Raw genomic sequence first — 25,232 nt, 5'->3', positions numbered from 1 at the left:
GAAACAGCAGGAGGGGCTTAGATGCCTTTAAACACATTAATGCATAAGTGCCCCACTCTCCATTTAGAAACAGAACTTAATCCTCAGTTGTCATCCATTACATGGAATTGTCATTTGTCATTCAAGCCCGTGAGCATCTGTTTCACTGCTGCCCGTTCAGGCTGCAGCTTGTGATTTGTAGACCATTCAATACAATATTGATTATTTTTGACAAATGATTGAATATATTGTTATGTTAAAGATATACAGTAGCTATATTTTAAAATTTCGTTCCCATTTACATGGAGGTCAATTTTCGCCATTGTTTATGTTGCCTTAGATGTAAACCTTAGACGATAAAAAAAAAAAAACGATTTTTATTTTTCAAATCTACCTTTTTTCTTATATTGACGTATTCATGCCTCAAAATAAAAACAAATATCTATGAACAACAGTAATACAGAATGCAGGGATGAAGCCTCACAAGTAGACTTTGCATTATTCTAAATATAGTAGATTTATGTGTGTGGTTATCAAAGCATCAGTCCACAGAGAAATGCACACAGCCTATATTAAAGAACAATTCCAGGCAAATTCAACTCAGGGCTGTGTGTTCCTAACATTTTAGGTCTAAAAGAATGAATCTGAAGATTTTCAGTTTAATTGCTCCTGTTTTGCGGTAGTTGTGTCTGTCCCCGCATCGCCACGGCTTAGGCACGGCTTAGGCTGTTTACATCCCTCAAAACCGCAATTTTTCCCTCAAAACCGCAATTTTTTCCCACAGACAGCGTCAGATGGCTACTCAAACATGCACCGAGAAGTTTATTTACTTCAAGCAAGCCGACATATTTGTAAAACTAGATCTAATTCAAAGTCTCGCGCAAGACCCAAGTTGACGCTCGGTGTGTTCACGTGCAGTCGGAAGCTCCCGTTTGTGTCATAAACACAGGAATATCAACTCTTGACTTGCTTGCTAAAATGTTAGGAAAATATAGCCCCGGGTTGAATTTGCCCGGAATTGTTCTTTAATATAGGCTGTGTGCATTTCTCTGTGAACTGATGCTTCGATACTATCACAGTATTGATATAGGACCTAGAGCTGCTTTCTAACCACACACAAAAAATCTACTATATTTAGAATAATGCAAAGTCTACTTGTGAGGCTTCATCCCTGCATTCTGTATTACTGTTGTTCATAGATAGATATTTGTTTTTATTTTGAGGCATGAATACGTCAATATAAGAAAAAAGGTAGATATGAAAAATAAAAATAGTTTGTATTAGCAGATTTTTTCTGCTTTTTTATCATCTAAGGAACTTCAATCCGCTCCATTCATCGCTGCCGTGGCGATGCGGGGACACAAAACAGAAGCAATTAAACTGAAAATCTTCAGATTCCTTCTTTTAGACCTAAAATGTTAGGAAAATACAGCCCCGAGTTGAATTTGTCCGGAATTGTCCTTTAAGACACTGAGCCTTAAAGCAGAAGTAAGTGATATATTTGTGTTAATATAAGTCTTAAATAGTTATATCTTCCGTCAGCAATCACTTACATAGAGTGTTTGGTCTGAAACACGGGTCTGTCAGTCACTCTGCTCTGCTCTGAGCCGAGGAGAAAACATTTATCGTATCCTACAGTTTTTATCCAATGAGGAGAGAGAACGGCATGCAGGGCTGTGTGTGCAGCCAAGAAACGCCGTGAATGTGGTGACGTAGCGACGAGGACTGTTATGGTGCGTTCAAGGAAACTCGTATTTTTCCGACCGTGAAGTGGTACCAGTTCGATCTGGTACGAGTTCACCGGTCGGAAGTTACGAGTGGCCGTTATAGTGACTTTCACCGGTAAAACAGGTCGGAAAAACACGAGTGGGTTCCCTGAAACGCTACAAAGTCGTAAGTTGTGACTTGAAGCTGTAATTTACGATTTCAAAAGCCTGCCTGGAACGCAGCATTAGCGAAAACGACCGGACCACTTACTTCTGCTTTAATAGCAGGCAGCCTTCAGGACTTCTGTGATTTTGGATGGATGGATGGATGGATGGATGGATGGATTTGATCTCAAATTTGCACGGTCCTTGCACTTTCCTCCTCAATTGTATGTATGCTTGTGTATGTGATTTTGGTGCGGTGGTCAGCTGTAGAAACAGAATTGCCCTTTGGGATAAATAAAGTAATCTCAACTCAACTCAACTCAACTCAACTCAACTTCATTTATCCACAAGGGGGGAATTCAGAGAAGAAGAAGCTAAGAGGCTACACTAAAATGGTTTTGGTTCTTAAAACTATAAATATCTTCTTATGGATGAAAACGGGAAAAGAGGACAACATGGAACTTTAAGGAGTGACATCCCAAAATAGAAGGGAGCCATTTATAATATAGGATATAAATATAGGTTTGCTGGAATATCACGTAGTCTGTAGGGTGACTTCTGATGTTCACCTGTAATATGATGAGGTGACAGACAATCTGAAGGGCTTGCTTTTATTTTATTATTTTATCTTTTTAGTTAAAAGTATTTCTTTTTTTTTTCTTCCATGTGTATGATGTTGTTACTGTTATGTTGTCCATGTTGTTATTATGTGATCTTTTTTTATGTGTACATGCAAATGCACAAACACATGGTGACTTTAAAAATAAAGTTAAAAAAAAAAAAGTATTTCCTTTTTTCCAAGAATCACTTGTTTGCATAGGGAAACGTAAGTGTTTCCAAGTAAGCACACATCCATCCCATCACAGGCCAACAAACACATGAACACAGCAGCAAGTAAAGCCTTACAGAGCTGATAAAGTGCAGGTCTATGCCACTGTAATGTGTCCTTCCTATTAAATATTGCATGTGTTGCTCACCCGTCCTGAGCCTGCAGACATGTTACGTATTGAATTGAGTTTATTGTTATATGATACTGTGAATTCAGAAACAAACACCTCAGTCTAACATCACTCAAAAACATTACTCAAAAACATTTGAACTCACAATACAACACTTCTGGATGCACGTGTAGGTGCATGCACAACTACTATTCATTTGGTACAAACAATATATTTACTACAAAGGGTAATACGTGTGAAAACGTCCCAGACTACCGGCCTACATCAACTCAGCGTGGCCTCATTAATCCCTGACATGTAGGCACAGGAAACGTCCATGAGTCCATTCGGCCTAATTGACTAGGAAACAGCTGAGAACGTACCTGGCAAAGGCAAACCCTAGAGGCACTTTCAGCCTTTGGAACATGTCTCTGTTTTTGTGGAAAAGCTTGGATGCCTGATTGTCGCTGTTAACAGTGGCTCCCCAGATTCCCCGTCATGATGCACTGCGGCGAGCACATGTGAAGAGTGCCAATTGATGAAGCGATGATAAGCTTATGGCAAAAGGATAATACACACAAATCCATATGGCACCACAATGTGCTAAATATAGGCCTTTATAAGAGGGCTACTCAATTACAGCAAACACTAAGCACAGATTATTCCACTATTCTTCAAACTGTACACAGAGTTCTATTATTATTAGGATATTCAGTGTTTTACACTTTATTCTTACTTGCGCTATATTTCTTTAGTAGCTCCATTTATTCATGACACAAGCTGCAATAAATGTTTAGTTTGTCTTTGATTGCTTTGGCTGAATATCAAACTTTGAACTCAACACTGAAATCACCTTTCAAACAAAGCAACATAAGCCTTCATGTTCCCAGAGAGCAGAGGAACCTCCTCTTCTGCCTGCCTCACTAATCACGTCACCATATTTGAAGGGATTCCCTCCAGCGTTAAAGCTGCTGGAGACCCAACCAGAGGAGCTGCTACAACGCTGGTTAACCTGCTGTCACACATCTGAAAATTATCCATTGTTTCATTTTTCAACTCATATGGTTTGTGTTCAAACACGTGCTGTGTTTTCACTCGGGTCCAAACAGTAGATGAGTGTCATGTTTCCATGACGACTGACTGGAAGAAGATGAGAGATACGTCATGTTTACGTGACTCCAGATCCAAAAATCAGTTTTAAGTGCAAACAGTTGATATTATTTATTTCAATATTATTATTTTTTTGTGATCGGTTTAAACAGAATTTCAAGCTTGTGCCTTTTTGTAATAGCTGGTGTTTAAATATGTAGAATAAATGTCTTATGATAACACATGGTTATGATAATATTTTCACATTTCCAGTCAACTTTTTCTTCTCTAAAAATATTTTTTGGGGCTTTTTTGCCTTTAATGGACAGCAGAGTTGGGATAGAGACAGGAAATGGGAGGCACATGCAGGATAGGGCTGCTCGACGCGGAATTTGAACCGGGGGCGCCTGCAGTGAGAACTGTAGCCTCAACACATGGGGCGGGTGCTCTACCAACTGAGCTAAACACCGCCCCTTTCAGTCAACTTTTAACACTGATCTGATGCAAGGTGTTACGGAATAACAACTTCTAACTTCTACTGCTCCATTCATGAATCTGTTACCTATAGGGCCCTGCCATCAGTCAGTGGTTAGGGTTAGGGTTGTTAGGGTCAAGTTTTCTGGGGGAAACCCTGACTTTAATATTGTATTATTTCATTAATTTGTGTTTCATTACAATAACAATCAGTTGTGTTACTAAAACATGTTTAATGGGTTTTTAATTTGCTCCGAGAATATTAAACAAAAGTGAAAGCAAAGTCGAAACAGATGCAGGCAAAATAATTGTGACTAATCGAAAAAATAATCGATAGATTAGTCGACAACCAAAATAATCGTTAGTTACAGCCCTAAATGACACACAGCAAAGGGCCGCTGGGTGGAATCACACCCAGGGCTGCTGCAGCGAGGACTATAGCCTCTGTTTATGGGGCACTTGCTCTACCAAGTGAGATACAGTATATACGACGCTCACAGCTTAATGTTTTCAACTGGACATTCAGCTACGACCACCACTGCTGCTACAGAAAGACACAGTGAGACTGCAGAAGAATCTTGACTGTATTTTGAGCTAAATGAATTGGAATTAAATAAACCCTCAATGAAGTCATGTTTTGGGCATTTTTGTCTTCCAGAAGAACAGAAGAGAGAGAGGTTGAGGAAAAGCAAGTTACCTTCACTATACCAGGAGAACCACTGAGGTATCCAGTGATTTCACTGTTTCCATCTATATGTGACCGATGTTGTCTGACCTGCCCTGAGTGAGTTTCAAACCTGGGTCTCCTGCACCGCGGGCGACGATGCTAACCGTTTCACCAAGAGGTCAATGACCACTTGGCAAGTGGGTTAGCACGTCTTTTATGGGTGAGTGAGTTTAACTTCAGTACCGCTAACCGCCACATGCTGTGACTTCTCCTTACTGGTACCTCCTGACTGTGACTATACCTGCAGACCTCCGTTACATATACGCGCAAATAATTTATGTAGATTCCAAGGTTTGTGAGGTTTACCGAGATGTTGAGATTAGAAGAAGCTGTTGGCCATCCAGCCTCTTACCTAACCCAGTCTTGTACTGAATCCAGAGACAGGCTTTGAGAACACAGATGTAAGCTTGGCTAACACTTGGCTGCTGTGGTGGCCAACTTGGTGTCACTGCTATCATCTTATTTACAGCAGAACATCTGATTACTACAAAAAGGCAAAAGGGGAGTGTGTATGTGTGTGTAGATTGACAGATTTCAAAAACAGATTTCATCATATCTACAGTATGATGTAACACTTGCACATCAACATGTCAATCCCTCTGTGAGGTAGGCTAATTAAACAGAACAGAGTGAATGATAATAGAAAGTGAACTCCCCCAGCATCTCATCAGTGCATCAATTCTGATGTTGTGCTGTAAATCACTCTAAATGCAGGAGCTGGTATCTATCTGTTATGGCCTCATCAATTCAAAAACCAAGGCTCACATGTGTCTGTACAGGATGCCGCAAGAAGGGCCGGTGAATCATGTTTATTCTGAAACGTGACTATATTTAAGCAATATATCACGACAGGCCGTGGTAAGGGGCATTGTTCGGCCCGACGTGAAGCGGAGTGATATATTGCTTTTATAAAACGGTTACCAATAAAGGCAATATGAAAGAGGGATACGCAATCAATTTCATGTAGTTTTATTCAACCAGAAATACATATTATCCAATAAAATAGCCTCTCTGTGAAAAAAATAGTCCCACCTCTCCAGACGTTAGCTCCAAGTTAGCTCTGCATCTCGTCTTTTCCTCGCCTTTTTTTTCAGGTGAAAGTCACTGCTCAATCCCCTCTACCATTGTTTACCCTCCCCGGAGGTGAAAGTTCACCTTAAACATGTGAATTCAACTACTTTAGTCCATTTTTTAACATCGTAAAAACATCAACTGTCTTTTGCTACAGACTGCAACAGCGTTGTCATGGATATATGACAACAACTTCCATTCATACCAGTCATACGTGCCTCTGATGCGGAGTGATAGCCTGCGCTGTGATAAAGCTTTAGAATAGTAGCCGTGGTATACGCTCATTATACCACGGTTAACAACCAATCAGATTGCCGGATTTCACCTTTACGTTTTATAAAAGATAATAAAGCACAGTCAAGTGGATGATTAAATACAGTAGAAGAAAAACCAGGGACAATGCTGCACCTAATGGGAGCCTCTGATGGACCCTGCTGATTACCAATTATCTCCAGCTTCAGAACGCATGTGAAAAATGAGAAGAGGGGGACGAGAGAGAGAGAGAGAGAGGGTGAGAGAGGGTGGGAGATGTGGGCAGAGATGCAGGGGGGATAAATACAGTAGTGACATCCACACGCCACAGTAACAGTGTTGTCTTTCTCTTCTTTGGCCATAGATTCTCCAAATTAGAGATGACAGCATTGTCCCTGGTATTCACATCACGTCACATGTGCAGCTTTAATGTGTGCAATTTTTAAGACCAATTAAATCCATGCACTAGCAGAAACATTCCCCGTTCAAGCTGCCAAGCCCCTGTCTGCTCCACTCTCATCACATGCTTATTAAAACCAATGCAACCAGAAAAGTTAGCAGTGTCAAAACCCTATGTCAGACAGAGTGAGCGTGGCATCATCAGACATAATCTAGATTAGGTTATGTTTTGCTGTCTTGATTTATTTGTTTTTATACTGTCCCACACCCCCCACTGAACAAGATCTGTGTTGGAGTTTGTGTTATTATACAAACTTTGAAGGTCTTTTTTATCACAGATTTTCACAGTGAAAACCAACCAACCAAACCAACAAAACACTGTATTCAGTCTAATCCCAGGTGTATTATTCCAAATTTTGACTTTTTTTATTCACAGCAAATTGATATGGGCTTTATGCACAGCTCCTTGTTTAAAGGTACAATATGTAAGAAATCTAAAGCAACTGGCCGTAAAATCCTATGTCACAGAGCCGGCGGCGGCCCCCCTCCCCTCCCCTCCCCTCCCTCCTCCTCCTCCTCCTCCTCCTCCTCCTCGCCGCCGGCACTCAACAACCAATCACCGTGTTGACCGCCTCGAATTCGTGCACGAAAATTGACGTAATCCATAGCAACGGGGCGTCACCAGGGGCGTCACTCTTAGTTTGCTCTTAGTGATTTATCCTTAGTAAGAGTAGGTCTCAGCTCCACTTTTTTTTTTTTTTTTGCCGTCAGGTCCGACGAGGCTTTTCAGACAGCTTCGAGTCCAAACCACTCTCTCTACTGCCAAGTTGGGCTCTGAACTTTCTGTCTTTCTCTCTGCCATCTGCATCTTTCTGCTACAGTTTTTGTCGCGTCTCACTTTCTGCAGTGTGACACTGTGCAAATGCAATGAGGGTCAGTGCGTCCACTCGCAAAGCAGCCGCTGGTTTTTTTTCTTCCCACATTTTAATATTAATTTTCACATTCGTTGACAGCCCTAATATTATATGGTGATCATAATAATGATGAGAAAAGAAAATGCATTACCCACATTTGTGGCCTATAGCAGGATTTGAACCCACACTGACAATAAGTTTAGTTTATTGGGGGAGCTGCCCTATCACGTGAGCTATTACTACTAACAGATGTTTGTGTCTAGCGCACCCACCAACCTTTTAAAAATATTTTTGGCTCACATCAGCACGACTGCATCGCAGCGGTCGCATTTACCTCGGTCCGACCGTTGTGACGCCTATATTGGACAGTTCGTCACCGTCACTCCTCCCGTTTTATAGCGAAAATGTTGGTGATGACAAAAAAAAAAAAAAAAAAAACACCGACAAAAAGGCACGTTGGGCATCAAAGGGCAAAGGGGCAGGTGCTCCAGCTCCCCCCTCTGCAGCAATTCGCAGTCCTCCATACATTTGCCTGGCTGCAGCCATTTCCGATTCTTTGTGAATAGGTCTTACTGAGTTAGGAGTCCTCACGAGGACTTTTAAGCTGTTCCAGACTTAGGAGCTACTTTTAGGCATAAAATACTTTGTGAATTACTCTTATTTTAAAAAACTAGGAGTCCTAAATTTAAGACTGACACGCCCACTTTTTTTAGGAGTTGCTCCTAAATTCGGCCCTTAGGAGCTACTTTTAACCTTAAGATTCTTTGTGAATACGGCCCCAGATCACTGTGTTTTGAATTTGACTGCAGTAACCGTTTTTGGCCACATTCTTACATATGGCACCTTTAAGTTCAGGAAGTAGTGGAGCTGTGCATAAAGCCTATTGGTTCTAAATATCAGTTTCTTTGATTACTAATAACTGGAATCGGTATCGGCCCTGAAAAAAAACATATCGGTTGACTGCTAGTCAGATGTGTGATTAACCTCTCCTCTCATTCCAGATACTTCCTGTCCTGCCATCATCCATTTCCCACTCATAAATATGCTTAATTACTTCAATAAAATTAGGTCAAAATCCAAACCCAGGAGTATGGAAAAGTTCCATTCAGCACTATCAAAGGCTTTCTCAGCATTAAGTGATATTACTGCTGCTTATGGGTATAGAGAGTCACATTATGTTAAACAGTTATCTCAGATGGGACTGTTAGCTAAGATAATACAAGGGAGAACCTTGTAAAAGCAAAAACACTTTCCCTTGACAAAGTCAACACTCACTGATCTATTTGATTAACAATTGAATCCTTTTTTCTTTAATAACAGTCTACTTCTGTGGCAGATTTTGTGCATATTTTCTTTCTTTTAAAAAAAAAAGTATATTTATATATATATATTTTAAGTATATTGACATAAGCAGAATTTCAATAAGACAGTGGAATTTCAGAGGTTGTTCCTATAATGTATTTCCAGAGTGTGTGAACTCCTGTCTGACATCCTGTAACGACTCCACCATTAACCTTGTTTATTCTGTGAGACATATTTTGTGTAAGATGTTGTATTAAATATAAAGTATCAGGGTACTGTATCTCTATATTATGGAATGATCCTAACAAAGGATGGTTGTTGTTAAGATTTCAATGGAACTAGTACTTCTATCGGTACCATAATTGTTCTTATTGACTAGTTAGGTTGAACCAACCCTAACCCTTGAATTACAGTTCATATCATGCATATGGAGATAATATCCGAATATATCTGAAAATATCCGCAAATTTGCAAAAATGTTGAATTATTCCTTTAAGTATAATACATTATTGGGCTCAAAGCTGCAGCAAATAAAACAATCAATATTTCCCTAATCCTAACAACTGATTTTTTAATCCAATGTGTTGCCGGTATTACTGTAAAAGGCTGTGGTTTAGACAAATAATCCTGGCTAAATGGAAGTGATCATATTCCTGGTATATGCAAAAGAGACTCTTTTTTTTCTCTTAATCATAAAAAGTTTCCTCCTCAAGCCTGATACAGAAACGACTGTTTGTGGTGTGGTTTTCATTTTTGTGTTGCTTTTCCAATCTCAACCTCAAATCAAATTGAGTGCATCCAGAACCACAATGGGTAGAACTAAGAAACAAAGTAATTTGGGAGACCTTTAGCCTATGAAGACAAATGTGAAGAGTTTGAGCCTTCCTTGAGGTTTTCTTATGTTATACAAATGTGGACTTTTTGATGTCATTTCAAAAAGCAGTGGACATTTCTAAGATTCATTGCATTACAATATGGCAATATTGCATTTCTACATTGGCAATAAAAAGCTTGATGCAGTCATGCAGTCGGTCATGCAATCTTACGCATCTGTCAGAGTCAGATTTTATCTGCATCAAAGTGTACAAACTCATTTATCTCACCACCACATTTGTGATTAATGACTTTGTACAGTACCATATTATGCCACTTTCCTTAAAGGAGAATTCCGGTCATTTTCGAAGTAATGCTCTACAGCTCTAGGTCCCCGAGTGCGACCATAGGAAAAAATCTGAGAAAAATCTGTGCAGACCGGACCTAGCTCTCATCCTGCTAGCTGCGCTACACTGCAGTTAAACAGCGAAGTAATGGGGGCAGTTCTTCTAACCGCGACTTTGGCCTCTATATGATGCTCAAAATATCACTACAAATGCTTTGCAACATCCACCAGTTCCTTACCACACAATACTGAGTGTGAATAACTCTGTTAATGTGAGAGAGCAGTGTGTACCTCTGTTTACTCTAGCTGATTTACTAGTCGACTGTCGAGCTTGGGACTGTTTCCATATCAACAAGACAAAAACGCGAGGAAAATATGGATTTAGGAGGAAAAAAAATATTTTGGATGGGAAAAAGCATCAATATAATAATATATAATATATAACTGCTTTTTTCCCATCCAAAATCATTTTTTAAGATTGCCGGATACATTAAGAAAATTCCTTCACCCAGGACCTTGAACTGAGTCTGCATCAAAATTGAATTCGCTGAAGCATCCTTCAACCAAGTTTTGGTGTATCAGTTCAGGACTAATCCTACTGACAAAAACACCAACCAACCGACACAAGTGAAAACATACTGTAACAGACGGTGCTTTTAAATGGGTTTTCTGCCACTGTGATCAGAGGAACATTTCTGTCCCACATGGTAAAACCTGAACTATGTGGAACAAAAACACAATCACATTATGGTGTAGATTATATGAGAAAACTGAGGAAGACTTTGAGTTTGTTGTTGTGTCATCATGCTGGCAGCCTCTCAGACTAAAGTGACTCGCTCGCTCAGGACCTTAAGCCTCACATTCATCAGCAGCTTCCTTCCGCTGCTATTCATGTTTCAATAGTTGAGTTTGTTTACGCGGTTTTCCAATGGCAATCCAACATTTGGGGTAAGCCACGTAAATTCATTCAGTGAGCATTTGATTTGGGTGACTTGTGTTTACTTTGATCAGCCACTGGATTACATAATATACCAAATCCTGCATTTTTTTTACTCTAATACCTAAAGAAGCTTAGTGGCCTTTCAAAGCATCTTTGCAAGATGCTTTGAAGAACTGATGGGTGCTTTAAACCTGAACCACAAAGGCTGAGGGGTGTTTGGGTGCTGTATATTCAGACTTTACTGTGAAGGTCAAGCAGCCAGTGTTTAGGTAGTGGGTTTTGCCTTTTTGCTTTGAAGCTGGTGCACAGAATAGTGTCAATTTAAATTCAGTGAAAAGTGATTTATTGTTGTATTATCTTTGGACCAGTTGCAGCAGAGCAACATTATCATTCATTTAAAATGGTGCTTGTTTCCACTCCCAGTATTTATTCTCCCCTAGCTCTGTTTATGGTCTCCACCAAACACTGAGAAAAATGTAGCTGATTAATGTTTCTCTGTGTTCACCAGCTTGTCTATCTGTTGTCTGGTGCAGAGTAGGTTCATGGGTTTTTCTTCACTGAAAACAGCCGTCTGCTGCTTAATGAGAGCTGTGAGCTAAAAAGTTAGATTAATAGTAGCCTAATATGTAGAATAGGGATGTCACGATTACAGATTTTCTTTGTACGATTACTGTCAGAGAAATAATCACGGTATTACGATTATCACGATTATTACGCATTAATTAATTTCACAACATGAATGTGTAAAATCAAATACAGTCAAAATATAATTACATTACAAATTTTTACACTAAATATTTTAAGTATCTACTATTCATATGTAACCAATTATTAATCCTCCAGGGGAAGTGTTTTAAATATTCAAATCATTAATTGTCATCTATACCAAATGTTTAAGTTTATTTTAATTGTTTGTTTTTTATCACAAATGAGACACTAACATTTAAATTTCTACCATGTTACGTTAGGTAAATTGACCAGTATTTCTTACATTTACCTTCACTTTTGTGCACATCTGACTCTGTGTTTCCAAAATAATCTTTTTTGGAATGTGACGGTATTTAAGAATCTTTACGATTAATTAATTGTGGCGTTTAATACCGCGATTAATTGTGAAAACAAGTAATTGTGACATCCCTAACAGATGATAATTCCCAGTGAGGACCATGGTCAACGATGAAGCGCTTGATCACACACTTGGTTGGAATGGTTGACTGAAACAGAGATGCTACTGTGCTACACAGCCATTTATCCATATCCATACTTAAAGGCAGTGGCGTAGGCAGAATTAAAATTTTGGGTGGGCCAGTACAAAATTGGATGGGCCATCTTTTCTCAGGACAGTGCATTTCATCTAGCACACATCACTGTTAACCATTTTATTGCACAACTTTTTTCTTTTTTTTTTTGTAACTTGCTCTTGACCAACACAATATTTGATACGAAATGATCTTTCCTGCCACTATGATAATAAATAATAAACTGTATTTAACTGTACCTGCATGTACATGTAAACAGTAAAACTCAGTAACCAATCACACAGGCAGCTCCATGTTGTCCCTGTGTGATGTTCAGGGACAGGTCAGGACAGTCTGAGGACAGACAGCTTCGAGGTTGAAGTCCTATAAAAATGAAATGCACCTGTGACTGTGACAGGTCTGTAGCTACGTCTTGACCACATGTCAGCTGAAGCACCGGGTCTGTTTGAGCTGCGTTCATGAAGTTAGAGGCTATTCAAACTCTTCAGGCAGTGATCAGTTATCAGTGTCTGCAGCTTTTTGACTCGTTATAGCCTACTCACTGGTCTAGGTGTTTTAGCGACCGTGCTACATGGCTGAGTCCAGTATTATACAACAGGTAACATTGTCTCTTTTCACCTCCTCTCTCCCTTGTGTGCTCAGTGCGCTGCACCAACGTTTTTAACAGAGATCCGCTACATGTCTGTCGGCTTTGTTTGTTTATATTTCACAGAACAACTCCCATTGAAAACGATCGATTAACTGCATTTAATTTAATTTAATCAATAAAATTTTTCTTCTTATGAAACGTGGACGGGCGGGCCAGTGATTCGTGTGGGCGGCACTGGCCCGGCCAGGCCCACTCCTGCCTACGCGCCTGCTTAAAGGTGTTCAGAAATGGCCGTTTGTCCTGTTTGTCGCACCTCCTTCCACGAGTTTCCACGAGTTTCCGCACGAGTTTACCCAGTGTAAGGAAAACGAATTTCAGTGGTCGTTATCAAGCCGGCGGAATATTCAATGTTTGGGACGGGACTATGGCTTCGAAGCTTCGTTCCCTTTTTTCTTTTTTGACACCGGTTCTCATCGGCAATTGTTACATTAAAACGAGTAGGCTACTTGGCATCCTGAAAACCTGCCTGATTTTGGAGATATGCAGTGTTTGTTTGCCATTACTTTCATTATTTCTGCTATGATCGCGATTCGCGCATCCCCCCCACCCCCTGTCAAGACGTTACGATCGCGCACACCCCGGCCGTCAAAGTTTCGATTTTGATCGATTTTATGTCCGCGAATATTCGATTATCAAAATATGATAATTGGGACAGCCTTGGGCGGGACCGAGCTCAGTGTGTGTATGTGTGTGTGCGAGTGTGTTTAGCTAACGTAGCTAACTGATAGCTAGCTGGCTAGCTTGCTAACTTAGCTAGCTAGGCTAAGTGATGGACCGCAGGGATCCGGAGGAGGAGAGTTTGTGTCGGTGGTGAGTCTCCTCCATCATACTCCTAATTTACCTCAGACGTTTGATTGACGGATGATGGATCCAATATCATTGGCTGATGAATCGTGAGCAACATGACGCATAATTTGTGCGCCTGCATTATCCAATGCGAAAAAAAACTACCCCACTTTCATCCCGGATTTACTCGAAAATTGAATTTTGCACAAAGTTTGGGCTCCATCGTCCGATAGATGAGTGGTTAGTTACACTAATGTTAAGACCCATAGTGGGCTCAAAATCAATTTTCTTTTCTGAATACCTTTTAATGTCAAAATCATCTGAAACCTAAGTAAGCTCGGGGCAGTTGTAAGTAGGGATGGGAACTGATACCAATGCAGTTACTGATCCCTGTGGATTTTCTGCAGAAGAAGGTAGAGCTTAACACTGAACAAGATAGATAACTGCTGGCACAAAAACTGTTGTTACTGCATGCTGACAGTTGTCTTCTTCTTTCTCCTGTGTCACTTCCTCTCTTCCCTCCCCCCTCTGCCTCTGTCTCTGTCTCTGTCTCTGTCTCTGCCTCTGTCTCTGTCACTAACTCAGAAATAGAACTTTTAGAATGTAATGATGACTGGACCCAGTGTTTTCTCTACATTCATTCAGGTGCTCTGACCACAACTCAAACTTCACTCTCTCATTGACAGGCAACACCCAACGTTATGTTGGAAATGTTTGAAGTCGCTGATGAAAGTGAATGCTGTAGTGAAGGAGCCACTGACAGAGAAGTACTGTAAGAGTGGAGCAGAGAGAGGTGGGCGTGGCTTGAAACTGCTGTCTCCACCATTGATTGAAATAATAAGCCTCAGTTTGGACACTTCTGTCTGCTGGCACTATGACTACTGTTTGACTCCTTCATTGTCATCTGTGTAGAGAGAGGTGTAACATCATTGTTTTGTGGGCATGTGAAACGAAGTAGATATTTATAAGGAAATAAGTAAGCAAAAAGGCAAATGATGTTGATTTATATTTGGGGTTGTGATTCTTGCTCTGATTTTATTATAGGCATATATATATATAGGTATATTGAGACCCAGGAAAAAAAAGTTTTTTGATTTTGATTTTTTTTTACATAAATTAAGTGTTGGGATGGTAAAGAACAAATTGCAAAGAAAAAAATCTGAAATTTTTATTTTATTTTAATTTTATAACCTGTGCACTGTAGTGTACAACAGGACTATATTGTTCTCAAACGTGTAATATTTTGATGCTTATAATGTACATGGAAAGACTAGAATTATCATGTAAAATACAGTAATATATTATAAAAACTAATGTCAATTATAGGGTTTTCATTCTTTTTCATCAACTACACTATTTATCTTTGTGATTTCATCATTAGAGATGGTATTTCATTGACCATTCAGACGTTTTAGAGCAAAAGACAAACAGGTTGCATCTTATGCTATTTTGATTAATGCCTCAACAAAAGGCTTGTTGTCCATCCATGAACAGTTTTCATTGCTTAATCATATTTAGAGTCAAGAACAAAATCAAGGTACCTGTTTTCTGGAGTATATTTCCATGGGCATTAATTTTGCACTGATTTAAAACCTCAAAACCCTATGTTTTGGTTTCGGCCCATAGAAACCAATGGTGCACCACATCAGCTCTTTGTCTTGATCTCCCTCATCTGGCTCTTCCTCATCTGAACTTTTACACTCTCCTACAGGGTCATCATTTTACCATGGACTGTTATCCTCTGATAAATCAATTTCTGAATCCCCCTCAACTATTTAAGAATATAAGAATTTACTCAGCCTCTGTCAATGAGCTGTTCCCAAAGAAATGTGACGGAAACACAAGTACAGAGTCCCGATGTCCACTACAGTGTACATTAGTAAAATTTGCTTTTTTTCATAAACAATTCAGTTCTGAAAATTGACTTCAGTGTTGCTGAGATGCTTATTTATAATAAACAATCAACATATAGGACTCAAAATACTTAAAATTGTAAATTTCATGCTCACTTGTACTCTTTCCCATAAAATCTGCTTGTTGCGATGTCGGCCATTTTTAAAAGAGATGCACAGAAAGTTTGGAAGGTCACACCCCCCCACACAAGATATCATTGGAAAGGGCCAGTTGTCCTCTGTAGTGAACAACAGGACTTAATAAGGTGACATGTTTAGTATGAGAGAAATGGGTTTGCATATGATGTGCACTACAGTGTACAAAAATGCATTGCCGGGTCTCAGGAGGATTTATATATATTTTTTTTTTTCATATATTTTATTATTATTAATATATACATACATATATATATAATTGTTTTTGTTGTTAGTATTATTTAATTTAGCTGTTTATTCATGAGCATCATATATGTATGTAGGTATAGAAAAAGTCCCGTGCACAGAAACTAAATGCTTCTTCTCTAGGTGCCAGCTGGTGCAGGATAATATATAATATATGCATAGGTATGTGACTTTATATATGTATCTTGGTCTATTTTTGTATTTGTGCATATCCATAATTTTCTTTAAAATGAAATTTAAAAAATTTATCACAAAAAAAATGATGTTGATGGATCAAACAAGTTGGAACTGGTTCTCTGGTCCCATCTTTGAATAGTATTTATTGAAATGCTCATAGTTGACACAGTCTCTGTCTTGTGAGCAGCAGAGAAGTGAAGGCTGAGGAGAAGTGAGCCTGTGAAGCTGGTTGATGACGTCTGTTTACTGTTTGACCTCGGAACAAACCAGCACAGATCAACACGCAAACACTCAAGTAATTCACTCTGATAAATATCTTAATAATGTCAATTTGCCACAGTGTGTGTAGTGTAACATGCACTACTACACTATACATCGGCAGCACCGACATTCCCCCCCAAAACCACACACACACAGATCGGTTCTCCTCTATTTGGCAGCCATGGCAACGACCATTTGCCTCAGAACTTTAATCACTAAATCTGCACAGTGGGTTGTTATCAGATTATGGGATTATCCAATCCACACGGAGAAATCAAACAGGCCCCGACTCAATCACAGAGAGACACAGGCACACATGCTGTCTCTGTGTCTCTCACACACACACACGCTCCAGTGTGATGGAGAGCAATACGAACAGAAGACAAAACAACTCCGGAGATGAGTAATCACAGTTACAAGGCTGCCCTCTATAGATGAGAGGACAAGCTGCAGCCTGGGTCACACACTCCAGACGCTCCACCAGGCTCTGAGGTGGATCACAGCAGCAGCTATCAGCGCTGAACCGACTGAAACAGCTGCACAAACCACTCATTCAGCATCCATGTAGAAATGTAACAGGGCCATTCAAGAAGAAATGATATGATGACTAGGGATGTCACAATGACTTGTTTTCACAATTAATTGTGGTATTAAACGCCACAATTAATTAATCGCAAAGATTCCTAAATACTGTTACTTTCCCAAAAAGATGATGTTGGAAACCATATCGGCAGATGTGCGCAAAAATAAAGGTAAATGCACAGATACTGGTCCATTTAACGTAACATTGAATTGGTAGGAATTTAAATGTTAGCGTGTCATTTTTAATTAAAGCAGAAGTAAGCGATCCGGTGGTTTTGGCTTACTTCTTGTCAGCCGATGGAGTTAGCAGTCCCCGCCCTCGTCCCTACGTCACCACATTCACGCGCATCCCTTGGCTGCACACACAGAGAGGACCGCCCCTTTATGCCGTTCTTTCTCCTCATTGGATAACGGTTGTAGGATACAAGGAAAGTTTTCTCCTCGGCTTACAGCAGAGCAGAGTGACTGACAGACCCGTGTTTCAGACCAAACACTCTATAGAAGTGATTGCCGTCAGAAGATAGAACTATTTAAGACTTATATTAACACAAACATTCTGCTTACTTCTGCTTTAAAAAAAAAGCAAAACAAAACAAAAAATGATTAAAATAAATGCAAACATTTGGTATATATAACAATTTATGACCTGAATATTTCAAACATTTCCCCTGGGGATTAAGAATTGGTCATATATTAATAGATACTTGAAATATTTTGTGTAAACAATGAGTAATGTAATTATATTTTGACTATATTTAATTTTACACATTCATAGTGTTGTGAAATTAATTAATGCATAAGAATCATGATTATCGTAATACCGTGATTATTTCTCTGACAATAATCTTACCAAGAAAATGTATAATCGTGACATACCTAATAAGTGCAACATTATCTCTGTCATACTGGGACCTTTTCTTTGACATATCATGAGTTTATTCTAAGGAAACAGTTTGCTGTAATGATAATGTTGACATCTATTCTGTGATCTGGAGAAAAAAAAAATCAAACCTGTGTAAGACAGGATGAAAACATATCAAAGGCTTCTCCCTCCTATAAAATATTCATTTTAAAAAGTACTAACGAGTCTGTTTTTGCTTCTGCATATTTCATATTTCACAGATTAAAATGAACCACTGTGTGGCTATAGACAATTCTAGCATTAATTAAAGACCAAGCCGTTACTACACAAGTCTCTTACTAAAATGATTATTTCTTATGCCGTGTGTGATATGAGAGGACAACAAACAGCCACACCATGGTTCACTTTGTGTCTAATAACAGAAGGGATCAAGCTTTGATAACCAAAAGTTGTAGTTTAAGTAGTTTAATAAACAGTCCGACAGATAGAAAAAAAAAGATGTTTGTGATAAAAAAAAAACTGAAGTTTTACTAAACTCCAAGAAAGATTTTCTCATTTTGTTCTTTCTTTAGTAAGAACAAAGTGACAATAAAGTTTGATTTGATTTTGATAGAGGATAAGAGGCGGTAACATGCATTAAAGATTGGCTCTGCTTCATTTCATTTCCTGTGATGACCTGCACATGTTTTTTAAACAACCATATAAGCCGATCAGAGGGAGAGGCAAAGTCATGACCAGGAAAACTACACTCAGAGGAGTTGCTTTGATTTCACCCTTAGACTTTAACTTTTTCAAATCAGCACACACAGACATACTGTTTGTTTGCACAGGGTGGACACATAAGAATCAACCCAGTCCTCCTCACAACCTGTCACACAGTTCATCACCTGTGCTGCAATGTTCAAATGACTCGTCTCTGTTGCTGAAGTACACTCATGTTCAGTTAGAATATTTGACACTAGTTTTTAGGCTCGTCTTGTTAAACACCAACATTTATTCTAAGGAAGTACGAATTTGCTTGTTCTGGTGCATTATCAAAAAGTGTCAGACTTCCACTGATATACACACAGCTCTGCAACAGCAGAGAGGCAGGGGGTAGATCAGTAACAAGGAAAACATGAAGATGAACAAACAAGTTTCAAACTTAAAAGAAAAAGGGTCTGCAGACCTCAAAGTCATGAACAGTGACTTCTGGTGAAACTTTGTGTTTGTTCATAAGAAAACACTTTTAACCATGTTAAAGTGCGTGTTAACATGGATGGACTTTGATAGTCAGTGCATTTCTGCAGTAGATCCAGGTCAGTTTAGAGAAGCAGCAGGAGCAGTGGTACAGAGGCTGAGTGATGAGCTGATGTGAGCAGGGCCGTCCACAAAACAGGTTTTAGCCTCTTCTGAAAGTGCACCTACACTGCTACGTTTACAGCCCCGAAAACAGAAATATTCAGAAACGCTGCTGTTTTATTTTGAAAACTATAACTCTGTGGTTGTACTCTGGATGTCACCTCTTATAGAAAACACACATCTCAGGACCACTGACCTGTATCATCAGAACAGACATGGCCTGGGATTTTGTAAGCCTCCTTTCATATTTAAAGCTATAGTGCGTAACTTCTATGTGTCTGTAAATATCCATTTCACCCAAGCCACTACAAGAGGAGATGATACAACGCTGATTAAGCCATTCGGCTCCTCTAATGCCTCGTGGTGTTTTTCAGTATTTGTTCTTTTTGTATTTGGTGTAGTTGGCGACATTCCCGCATTGGCTCACAGGAAATGACGCGTTTTACTCGTTTTTTTTACCTGACAACGAGAAGGGAGGAGGGAGGAGAGCGCTGCTAGAAACAACACAGCTATGAATGTAACAGCCTGGTGTTAGCCACATCGTTAGCCTAACAAGCAGTAAGTTACAAGGTGTGTAGCCCGTGTTGCTGTGTCGAACAGTATGCTGTGTCTTGTGAGTGTTACTGTGTGTGATTACCGGTACCATGGAGAGCTACAGGGGTAGTGGTGGGAAGGGGAGGGGAGGGGAGGGTTACACTGGGCCATAGTTGCCGGCCGTATCGTTGTAATAACACAGACATCCTCTAGGGGGGCGATAGAAGTTACGCACTATAGCTTTAAATGTGTGTGCGACCGGACTTGTATAGTTCCCCTTTAATCTTCGTTGCTGCTGTTGCTTAGGCTACTATGCAACAGATAAATAAAAAATCTTGGAATAACTTTTAAATTCAGTTAAAACCAAGGACTAGCGAAGTTCTGATATATATATAAATCAAGTATACATATTTTGTAAATGTAAAAGATGGATAGCCTTTATTGTACTATAGGGATATTTGTTTTCAATAATGAATAAGTGTGGTGACCTTGTGTCTTTGGGTGATTTGTGAAAAAAAATCAGTTGCAAAGTTAACAAACTGCCTCCTGTTTACATGGAGCTAGATATGGTTGATATGTGTGATAGTGTGGATGGAGATGATTTCTAATACAAAGATAAAACAGTCGTGTAGCTGGAGAAAATGCAGCAAGAAAGAGCTTGTCCATACATTGAGAGGGATTTTTTTTCTTGAAGAAGGGCACCACTGATGGGGAAAATCTCGACATCACTTAATTAGCCTTCAGCTGCATGAAAGGCACTGAGCTTGTTTCAGCTAATTACAGCTGTTAGGGCACACAGCAGCAGCCCACTTATCTGCTCTTGTAATGAAGAAACAGAGCAGTGTCTTTCACCTTTGAGACTTCTAAACAGACACAAGAGACCAGTCAGATGTAAAGAAACATCAATAGTTCAAGATGGACCATTCAGCAACAAGCAATTTTCCCTTGGAGGTAAAACCAGTCAGCATTCTGCTCCAGGATCCACGTCCCGTGTAGATAGAAAATCAAACACAATGAAGTCGTCCACACAAAATCGATCATCACCCCGGGGAATAGGAACAGGAGCAGTTGGCAGGGGGGGAATTGAAATCCCATTACTGATCATTGATTTTACCTGACAGGGAGGAATGGTGCTGATTCTCACAGTGTATGTCCAAGTTAAAAGACAGCTCCAGGAGCAGAGAACGTAGGAGGTCAGCTCTGAGGAGCAACGTCATTTCCATCCAGTCTGGTTTTAAAAACAGACCTGGACATAAAGCACAGGCATGTTCATCTGGCTGGCTTGATATCAGTTGTGCTGATGGACATTGATATCAGTTAGGGTTAGAACCACGTGTATAGCATTAAATTAATAGAGAATTTAATTTACGTTTAATATATACGTATATCCAGAACTATGATTTGAATGGACACACCACAATCAGTTGACTGTAATAAAGAGTAGAGAGGAGACCAACGCACACAACACATGACATCGTTCCTTTCCTCATCCAGCTGCTTTTTATGGTGGTGAATGGAACAGTTGGCCAGTTGCAATTTATGCTGCGTTCAAGACAACTCGGAAGTCGGAAAAAAAATGAGCTCCGAGTTGTAAAAAATGAATTGAACAGCGTCGAACTCGGAAATTACAGGTCGGAAACTCAGGTATCATTTTAGAGCTCCGACTTTCTGACTTGACGTCACGACAACATCAAAACATGACAGCCCTCGTCTTAAATGGTTTGAATTTTGAAATTTTAAGTTATTTGTTGAGGTTTTAATGCATATTTTTTGTGTATTATTGCAGTAGCCTATACGTTCATATTAAGCTGTGATTGTTGTATTGTGTGAAATTGTGGTCCTCGTACAGTATGTGACGGAAATAACGTTTAACTGTTATCAAGGCTATAACATTATGTGTACTCGTCTGTGGCGTCTCCTCTCCTCTTCATTTGCCTCCAAAATAAACATAATTTACTGCTGCATATATTTTTCGTATTAAGCTATGAGCCACAACATGCCAAACTTCCTTTGGGTATCCATGTTTTTTCTCATCCGAGTTCCTGCAGCGTGAACGCAATGATGTCGGAAGTCAGAAATTTCCGAGTTGGGAATTCCGACCTCCGAGTTGTAATGAACGCACCATTTGATGAGCAAAAACAGAACATACTCTTCTCCTCTCTCCTTCATAGTTTACTCCATAACACAGTGGTTTTCAGAACCAAACCACAGTCTTTCCTAAACCTTAATCTGTGTGTGCACAGTTTCAAAGTTTAATATAGGGACCAATCAGATTGCTGTATCCAACTGCTCCCGAACTAAATATGCAGGATTTGTAGCTTAACTCTGCTACAGTTTTACCTTAATTGAACAGCTTCGTAGTAATTGTAATGGTTAAATCAATGACTTGTAACTTGTTACAGGGAGAATGGAGGCTCTCTGCCTTCCAAGCGTCTCTTGGCTGAAAACCAACCTTGTAAGATCAGAGCCTCCATCCCGGTGTCCCAGCTCTCGTCTCTGCGGCACCGCCACACAAACGCGCCCCGTAACCCGTAATCTCTTGTTTATGACAGATAAGACTACACAAATATACACAAAATCAAGTCAAATATTGTTTTGAAATTTGTAAATGCATGATCTATAGCTCATAAGAGACTGATCTGATTAACATTGATCGCTGATATAACTGTCTGCCTGGAAATCCCTGGTGACAGCATCAGGCTGTGAGGGGTTCCCCAGCAGCAGGGACAAATCAGAAACAAGGGAATGATGTATGTAGACAAACACAAAGAAAACCGGCTCAGTCAATGCCAGTCAATGCGATGGGCAATGGTTCACCTTAACACAACAATGACCTACAGCAGACAAGTCAGTCCAGTCAAAACCCAAGATCTGTGGTGAGACCTGAAGATCTCAGGAGGATGTGGAAGAATGAGAATGAGACTAAATCCAGATGTCCACTCCAGCAATAATAAAAATGAGACACAGGACAAAAGTGAACTTGAACCGGTTGCCAAACATTCATGGCCAGGCAACATGTCCAACCAAGTCCAGATACTGCTGATCCTTTAGTAGTTGAGGGTGCATCATGATATGTAAGTAACAGTAGATCAGGACAGAAGAAACATTAACAAACAAGGAGAAATATCTGAAGAATAAAAACACTACAAAACAAAGACTGGAACGAAGCTTCACCTTTCAACAAGGTGACCCAAAACACAGCCAGTCAATCGGCTTTGGGACAGGCTTTTGGATGTCCCGGAATGGCCCTAACCACAGACCCGACTTGAACCCAACTGATGTGGCGAGACCTGTAAACAACAGTTCCACAATGATCCTAATCCAGCCTGGCATTAGGTAAGAGGATCGGCATTACAGAGGCTGTTTCCAGGTGTGCACCACTGGTAGAGGCCAAGACTGGGAGCTGTAGCCATTTACAGACGTGGATAAAATAGTCGCTATACCCATCTGTTTAAGAAAGAAACACCCACAATTGTCACTGAAAGAACTTGAAACTGACAAAAGTAAAGGACTAAATGATGTTCTCCTTGAAGCTCTGTGGACAGAGGAGACAAAACTGGAGTTTTTTGATCCAAAACTGAAGCTTTTCGGCAAGTCCCATCAGCTCATCACACACGGATGCAAAAATGAAGCATACAGTGTTTCCCCTACCGTTCTGTTAGCGGGGTGGCCCTCCCCGCCAGCGCGAGCCCCCGCCCCCGTTGAAAAATGGGAAATCTAGGAGCCAATCGCGGTCCTAGCTGACCTGTTGGTCTGACTAGTCCAGACCGGTCGACCAATCAGCGCTATTCACATGCGATGCAGGCTTCGGGGGGCACGGAATCGCGGATGTGCGTGTCTTTCAGAATAAAATAATTTCCCCCCCTTACACGTATAAGTTAGTTTGGAGACTAAATCGAAACTTACACGGGTCACAGATCAGAGGTCGTCCAACAGGGTAATGACCCAAAACAACAAGAAGAATGGCTAGGAACAAATGACTGGTTTGTTCTAAAGTGGCCTTTTATGACTCCTAAATCCTATTGATCATCTGTGAAAGGAGCTGGAGCAGTTTGCTCACGAGGAGTAGGACAAAATTCCAGTCAACAAAATATTAAGTTCATGGTACCATCATTTTTGTCAAGGCCAGTTTTATTAGTTTGTATTTTAAAATAATTCTGTTGGACCACAACAATGTCTGATTTTTGTTTGATAATTTTCACTAAATTATTATAAATTAGTAAAATAATCAGTTTCGAGCTATTTCAGTGACAATTGTGGGTTTTTCTTTCTTTAAAGGAGAATTCCGGCCATTTTTGACCCCTAAATCGTTTTCCTGATGATCACCCAGTGTTGGGGGGAGGTTAGCGCTGTCGCTATCCCTAGCGCCGGTTAGCCATGGTGTAACTCTGGTTTACCTGCATCAATTTTAGTTGCGTTTTTTGCTCCCCCCCCAACACTGGGTGACCATCAGGACAACGATTTAGGGGTCAAAAATGGCTGGAATTCTCTTTTAAGGCTACCAATAAATTTGTCCAAGTCTTTACGTATATAATGATGCCATACTTGATTTGGATTCACAAGAATCATTTGTAGTAGAGGTCAACATGGTTACTCTTTGCCACAGTGGATGCTGGTCGACCAGTGAAAATGACTGCCCACTGACCATAGTTCTGTCAATATGGATGTTGACACTGAGTGTTGTCCGCTCACAGTATGCCCCACCCTGGGGAGGCCTTTGGATTGGGTGGGTAGACTCCTTCAACCAGATCATCCAAGACATGTCCAGGTCTCCAGCCATGGAAGTCCATGGTGGTTACTACCGAAAACACTAGAACTGTGATGTGCAGAGAAACTGACCTGTACCACTGCTCGTTTCCACTACTGAACCTCATTATTGGAGAAGTATCATGCTACCAGTGTTGGTGTGTCTGTTCTGTAGACCAAGTATCTTAAACTGTGCACGTCTGGTGGGGCAGTGTTTCTGTTATGGATTGAGTTTGGATTCTGTTTCGGGTTTGACCGAACAGATATAGTCGGTACAGATATTTTATTTTAATTCTGGAATGCGCTCTGCCCAGACTCGGCAGATATAGGTGCAGCTGAAAACTTACCTCTTTCGACAAGCATTTGAATAGCGGGATATTAAATATTATGTCAGTGTTGTTTTTCCCACTGTCGCACATATGTATGGTGTTTTGTTTTGCTTGTTCTACATTTGCTTAAATTGTTTGTAAAGCACTTTGTGACTCTGTGCTGTGAAAAGTGCTATATAAATAAAGAATTATTACTTTTATTATCATTTTTGTTCTGACAATTTGTAAATGACTGATGATTTGCCTCAGCATGTCTCACCTACTGTGATTTCCTGTTCAATCTGTGGCTCACATTAG

General features: G+C 40.0%; 1 protein-coding gene across 4 annotated transcripts in view; it reads right to left on the bottom strand.

The window, feature by feature from the left end:
* The window catches only part of LOC146983518 (syntaxin-binding protein 4), a 98,558-nt gene that overhangs the window by 66,244 nt on the left and 7,082 nt on the right, over nucleotides 1–25,232 (bottom strand). Inside the window, exon 1 of one of the 4 annotated variants that reach the window (XM_085785129.1) lies at nucleotides 3,181–3,337. The exons of the other annotated variants lie outside the window; for them this stretch is intronic. Within the exon in view, the coding sequence (XP_085641255.1) occupies nucleotides 3,181–3,215 (35 nt within the window). The 5' untranslated portion in view covers nucleotides 3,216–3,337. Of the gene's footprint in view, nucleotides 1–3,180; nucleotides 3,338–25,232 lie in introns of those variants that run through there. 4 annotated transcript variants of the gene reach the window in all.

Source organism: Trachurus japonicus, chromosome 8, assembly GCF_045865225.1.
Source record: "Trachurus japonicus isolate A0001 chromosome 8, Traja_1.0".
Taxonomy (NCBI): domain Eukaryota; kingdom Metazoa; phylum Chordata; class Actinopteri; order Carangiformes; family Carangidae; genus Trachurus; species Trachurus japonicus.
The sequence above is the reverse complement of the archived record's forward strand: the minus strand, read 5'-3'. Positions and strand labels throughout refer to the sequence as shown.